The sequence below is a fragment of the Rhincodon typus genome, chromosome 8 (genome assembly GCF_021869965.1).
Source record: "Rhincodon typus isolate 14 chromosome 8, sRhiTyp1.1, whole genome shotgun sequence".
NCBI lineage: Eukaryota > Metazoa > Chordata > Chondrichthyes > Orectolobiformes > Rhincodontidae > Rhincodon > Rhincodon typus.
In genome coordinates this window covers 92,601,588-92,608,371 of record NC_063339.1, presented here as the reverse complement: position 1 = coordinate 92,608,371, position 6,784 = coordinate 92,601,588, and the positions used below count along the sequence as shown (strand labels likewise).

General features: G+C 43.6%; 2 protein-coding genes across 2 annotated transcripts in view; both read right to left on the bottom strand.

The window, feature by feature from the left end:
• The window catches only part of LOC109931188 (gastrula zinc finger protein XlCGF71.1-like), an 8,100-nt gene extending 3,204 nt beyond the window's left edge, over window positions 1-4,896 (bottom strand). Inside the window, exon 1 of the mRNA XM_048600517.1 lies at window positions 4,791-4,896. Coding sequence (XP_048456474.1) covers window positions 4,791-4,896 — 106 coding nt within the window. The remainder of the gene's footprint in view (window positions 1-4,790) is intronic.
• A 1,096-nt stretch (window positions 4,897-5,992) lies between these two features.
• Window positions 5,993-6,784, bottom strand: part of LOC125483821 (zinc finger protein 184-like) — a gene marked incomplete at its 5' end in the record, with an annotated part of 29,993 nt that continues 29,201 nt past the window's right edge. The window contains one exon of the mRNA XM_048600516.1: window positions 5,993-6,431. Coding sequence (XP_048456473.1) covers window positions 6,045-6,431 — 387 coding nt within the window. The remainder of the gene's footprint in view (window positions 6,432-6,784) is intronic.

Here is a 6,784-nt window from a genome sequence, read left to right as displayed (position 1 = left end):
ACACTTTATGGCCTGGTTGAGGGCACCAAATGTGGAACAGTTAAAATTGAGAATGCTCAGGAGGTTGGAATTAGAGGTAATGCAGATATCTTGGAGGGCATTTGTTAAAATTCATTCTTGGGATGTGGGCTTCGCTGGCTCGGTTAGCATTTATTGGCCATCTGTAATTGCCTTTGAGAGGGCTGGAGGACATTACAGAGAAAGAGAAAAAGGACACTATCAAGAGATTGAATAGAAGAATGAAAAGCTTAAAGTTTAGCTGCAGAAGCACAAGGTGTTGGGTGAAGCAGACTTGATGCAAATACTCAAACAGGCAGCAGAGTTTTGGATGACCTCAGGATTACATCACTGGGTGAATAACCTGTAACTCCTTCCCTGACAGCATTGTGGGAGCTTGTGTGGGAAGATAAAGCTGCTAAGGCAGCAGCACATGCTTGGGAAAATGGGCAGTGGTAAAAATCTCATTGGGATACAGTGAATGGAAGGAAGAATAAAACACTAAATAGAGCTCAAGTACATCCATTAATAGCGGCAGAGGAAGTTAGACAAGTGCAGGGAGGGGAATGTGAGAGGACGGTGGGGAATGTGTTAGGATAGTTAAGTCCAGAGGGAACAAAGGAATGGATGAGACATTCAGCAGCAGATGAGCAGAGACTGAGAAGAGCCAGGTGATGTTACTGGGGTGGAAGTGGGCAGTCTTTGTGACAGTGGGTATGTGTGGTTGAAAAGTCATCTTGGTGTGTGAAGTATTTCACCATGGTTACGATGTGTTTGGTTCAGACTCAGATAGTTGTCAGGGAGAGGGATGGAGTCAGTCGTGAGGCAGTGGAGTTTGTGTTGGGGACTGAAGACAAAGACTTCAGTTTTGCCATTATTTAATTGTAGGAATTTCTGCTCCACCAGGGCCAGATGTCAGACAAGTCAGGATGGTGCGTGACCCGGAGGGAATTTGGTGGTGATGGTGTTCACATTCCCTGCTACCCTGCTGCTTTTCGGTGTTGGAGGCTGTGTTTGGAAGATTCTGATAAGGTTATGGTCAAGTTGTGTGTGTTGAAAATCCTCCTCCTTCAGTCCCTTCCTTCACATAGAAGCCAGAGTCTTGTGAGAGATTCTCTCTCACTCTATTGTTGTTTGTTTAACATCAATTTCACAGGATATTAGAAGGGGAAGATTCACAAACCCAACCATTACAACATGATCTGATGGAGTTGCCTGTTTTATCACAACTGGAACGTGATCCGATTTTGAACATGGAAGGAAACAGCCCTGGAGAGGAACGTACATATTTTGTGTGTGTGGACAAGGCTTCAGCCAATTATCAGGCTTCACAAACCACAAATGCAGTCACACTTGGGAGAAACAGTGAAAATGTGGCGATTGTGAGGAGGAATTCATTTCCCCACCTGAGCTGGAAACTCATCGACGCTGTCACGCCAGTAACAGGCCATTCACCTGCTCAGTGTGTGGGAAGAGACTCACTCAGTCATTTGACCTGCTGCAACACCAGCTCGTTCACACTGAGGAGAGATCATTTCAATGCCTGGACTGCGGAAGGTGCTGTTAAAGTTCCGGGACTGCTATGCCATCAATGTGTTCATTCTGCAGACAGACCTTTTAAATGCCCAGACTGTGGAAAATGCTTTAAAACTTCCAGGGAGATGTCATCCCATCAATTACCTCACATTAATGAGAGACCTTTTAAATGCCCAGACTGTGAAAAAAACACAGAGTTCACACATCTCAACAGCGATTGGATTTTGCAGTTCATCACATTCAGGACAGAAGGTAAAGTTTTAACATTTTGGATAAAACTCACGTCAATCAGCTTTATGTCAAAAACAGTGTGGCAGGTCATTGTAAGGATGTGATCATGGAGTACTTGGTAGAGTCAGCACGGCTTCATCAATGGGAAGTCATACCTGACAAATCTTAGAAGTCCTTGAGGAGGTGCTGAGCAAGTTACATAAAGGAGAGCTAGTGGAAGTGATCTGTTTGGACTTCCACATGACATTTGACAAGATGCCACATGGGAAGCTGCTAAATAAGATAAGAGCCCGTGATTTCGGGGCCAAGACACTGACAAATCTTGAGGATTGGTTGACTGACAGGGCTCTTTTTCAGGATGGCAGCCAGTGACTAGTGGCATTCAGCAGGGGTCAGTGTTGGGACCACAATTATTCACATTATTCATTAACAATCTGGACAAAGGAATTGAGGACATTGTTGCTAGGTTTGCAGATGACACGATGATAGGTGGAGGGACAGGTCACATTCAGGAAGCAGGATGATTGCAGAGTGACTTGGACAGGCTAGGAGAGTGGACAAAGAAGTGGCAGGTGGAATACAATGAGGGAAAATGTGAAGTTATACATTTTGATCAGAAAGCTAGAGGCATAGACTATATTCGAAATGGGGAAAGGCTTTAGAAATCTGAATCACAAAGGGACTTGAGAGTTCTAGTTCAGGATTCTCTTAGGGTTAAAGTGCAGGTTCAGTTGGTGGTTAGGAAGGCAAATGCAATGTAGGCATTCATTTCAAGAGAGCTGGAAAACAGGAGCAGAGATGCACTATTGAGTCTAAACAAGGCTCTGGTCATATTGCATTTGTAATTTTTGAGCAGTTTTAGGCCCAGTATCTGAGAAAAGACATGCTGGTGTTGGACGGTGTCCAGAGGTGGTCCAGAAGAATAATTACATGGATGAAGGACTTGTCATAAGAGGATTGGTTGAGGACTCTCTGTTCTTGATAGAGTTTAGAAGGATGGGGTGGGGGATGGGAATCTGAATGAAACTTACAGAATACTGAGGGACGTGGATCTAGTAGACATGGAGAAGATGTTTCCACTATAGAAGAGACCAGGACTCGGGGGCACCGCCTCAGAGTGAAGGAATGACACTTTAGAACTGAGAAAAGGAGGAATTTCTTCAGACAGAGGGTGGTGAATCTGCAGAGTTAATTGACACAGAGAGCTGTGCAGGCCGAGTCGTTCAGCGTATTTCAGACAGCAATGGATGTTTTCTTGATTAGTGAGGGGATGAAGGGTTATGGGGAGAAGGCAGGAGAATGGTTTTGAGAAACACATCAGCCATGATTAAATGGCAGAACAAATTTGATGGACTGAATGGTCTAATTCTGATCGTATACCTTGTGGTCTTTTGGTAATAGTTCAAATAAAATTTGGTCCCTTTTGCAGTGCGTTGTATCTCCCCTGAAGCAGTAGTTGCCACAGTCCCAGAGAACCATAGGGCTGTGCTCTCACTAGAGAGAGAGAGAGACAGAGCGACAGAGCAATGACTGGTGATGAGTTTAACCTGAGAGAGCTCCTGTTCATGAGACACAGCTCCTAGTCCCTCTACCATGTTCCCACTAAACTGCTGATCCATGTGATGCATATTGTTAACAATTCTCTTTCTCCTGGGTCTGTCCCTCTCACTGATAATTCCGCCATCATCAACCTTCTTGGGAAAGACTGACACTTCATCCTACCATCTTTGCAAACTGTCAATCTCCACTCTCTCTTTCATTGATGATTAAGAGTTGGGGACCAAGTGTAGTGTGTCAAAGTTCACAAAGATAAGTGGTAGAGTGAAGTGTGCAGAGGACACTGAATGTCTACACAGGGATATAGATAGGTTCAGAGAATGGGTAAGGGTCTGGCAGATGGAGTACAATATTGAGGTTATCCATTTTGGTCGGAATAACAGCAAAATTGACTACAATTTAAATTGTTAAATATTGCTGCGTACTGCTGTGGAGAGGGACCTGGGTGACGAATAAAAAAAGTTAGTTTGCAGATGCAGTTAATTAAGAAGGCAAATGGAATAGTGTCCTTCATTGGTAAAGGGATGGAGTTTAAAAATAGGGAGGTTATACTGCAGCTGGATACCGTGCTGGTGAGGCCATACCTACAGTACTGTGTACATTTTTGGTCCTCTGACTTGAGAAAGGATACACTGGCACTGGAGGGCATACAGAGGAGTTTCACTAGGTGCATTCCAAAATTGAGATGGCTGATGAGGAGAGATTGAGTAGACTGGGACTATATTCATTCAAATTTAGAAAAATGATAGGGGAACTCATACAATTATGAAAGGAATAGATAAGATAGAAGCAGGGATGTTGGGTGGGTGGAACTAGAACTAGGGGGCATTACCTCAACTAAGGGGGAGCACATTTAGGATTGAGTTGAGAAGGAACTTCTCCCAAAGGATTGTGAATCTGTGGAATTTCCTGCCCAGTGAAGAATTTGAGACTACGTCAGATTTTAAGGCAAAGATTTTCGAACCGTAAAGGAAATGAAGGTTATGGTGAGTGGGCAGTTAAGTGGAGCTGAATCCATGGAAAGATCAGCCATGATCTTATCGAATGGCAGAGCAGGCTGGACAGACCAGATGGCTTACTCCTGCTCCTATTTCTTATGTTCCTCTCGAAATTCCCTGAACTTGGTTGTCCCTCAAGGATCTATCCTTGGTTCTGCTGTTACACCTTTTATTATAATAGACTCTAAGCTGTATCCAGTAACGGATGTTAAGCTAAATAGTCTACAGTTAACTTTTTTTTCCCATATAGAGGTACTAAGCTGGCAGTTTTCTAACCCCCTGGGACTCTTCCAAACTCTAAAGATTCTTGTAAAATGACTACCAGTGCATCCACGATCTCTGCAGCTAGCTCCTTTCATATCCTACGATGTAACCAACCAGATCCAGCCTTTAATTGGTCTTTAGCTCCAATAGATTTCCTAACATTTCATCTCCAATGATATTCATTGCATTTATTTCCTATTCTTTTACTTGCCTTTTCGCTTTTAAACAATTTTGAAAAGCTACAAGCGGCTTCTACTGTGAAGACTGGTGTAGTGTATTTATTGAACACTTCTGCCATTTCCTGGTTCCCCATTATTATTTTCCCAGTTCATTCTCTCAAGGACCTGTGCTCACTAGATTTAGACAGGCAGATTATTCTTTTTAATCGGTAGAGAAATTAAAGATTGTGGGAAATGGCAGCACAGTGGGTTATCAGATCTGCCATGATCTCATTGAATGGCCTACTCCTGCTCCAACACCTTGTGGATGGCAGTGTTTTTAATACATGGTGGATGCCCCTACAATTGGCAGAAAGCTGCTGCATCTAATGTGAAATAGATGTTCTCCTGAAGGATATTATCAGGCATGAGCAAACATTCCAACTCACTCGATTTCCATTATTGTGAAAAGTTTTGTCATTATTTATACATCAAACTTGAAGCAACGTGCCAATTTTCCACACAAATGCATGTTGCTCCATCAAACGGTGAATGTGACCACAAGCGCAGATTTTCCTGAATTTGCCAGGGACAGAAATCTGTCTGGGGTATTAAAACATTGCCTGCTGGGAGATATGGCATGGATTTGGGAGGAAACAATTCATTCCAGGACTTTGGATGGGAAGGGCAGGTTCAAAATAAGACAGTAACTTGCAGGGATGGTGGGGTTGGATCATGAATATAGCAGGTTTAAAGTAAAAGGGAACAAAACCTGCAAGACAACCATTAACAAATGCAGCAAATAGAGATGTTCACTGGTCAGACATTTCATGGGAATAGGGCCATTGGAGCAGGAAGTGAGTGTCTTGGACAAGGTGAGCTCTCACATATCATGATAGGAAATGGGGGGAGAGTGAAGACACATACATGCCCAGGGCTCAGACATGGAACAACTTTTGAGGCAGTTTGTCCCAGTGAGCGAATGAGAGAGAGGGAAACAGGACAGGGAGCTGATCAGATTGTCTCAATCTTAGTGACAAAGAAGCTTGTGTTCCTTGTACTTATTGTTGGAGGTGAGGATGGAGGAGGCAGGAGAGAGGGAGAGCCTTTCAAAAATAACAAACTGGTGTTCGATATTAAAAAGACTCACCACACTGTACAATTGATACATATCTGATTTATTTGACACCCAGAATGCTAGCACCTTTAACTTGGTTGGATTTTATTAACATCAGCAGAAATAGAGCCTGATATACATGGGTCAGTTCTGGATGTGATTAACAGGAAAATCCCAACACCAGAACTACTTGTGACATCGCTGGTGTCTCACCAGATGGGATGAATGAGCAAATTTCTTCTCACACTTGGAGCAGGCATATGGTATCTCCCCAGTGTAAACTCGCTGGTGTGACTGAAGATGAGATAATTGTGTGAACTTCTTCTGACACACAGAGCAGATGAATGGCTTCTCTCCAGTGTGAGTGCATTGATGTAGAGCGAGTTCAGATGAATGCTTAAACCCAGTCTCACAGTGAGAGCACTTGAATGGTCTCTCATCTGTATGAGCACTTTGATGGCGTGTCAGTTCCCTGGAACTTTTACAGCACTTCCCAGTGTTTGCACATTTAAAAGGTCTCTCATTAGTATGAACCTGCTTGTGTCTCAGCAGGTTGGACAAATCAGTAAAGCCCTTCTCACAAACAGAGCAGTGAACGGCTTCTCCCCACTGTGAACTCGCTGGTTTTGCAGCAAGTGCGCTGACTGAGTGAAGCCCTTCTCACACACAGAGCACAGGAACAACGTCTCCCCAGTGTAACAGTGCTAATGAGTTTCCAGCTCACAGGGGAAATTAAATGCCCTCCCCACAGTCCCCACATTTACACAGCTTCTTCCTGCTGTGACTGCACTTGTGTTTAGACAGGCCAGAAGATTGGCTGAAGCCTCGACCACAAACAGAACATGTGTACAGTTTCTCCCCACTCAGAGGTGTTTTCTTTTTCCATGGTCAAAATCCAATGATGTTCTCGTTACTATAAATTGAGT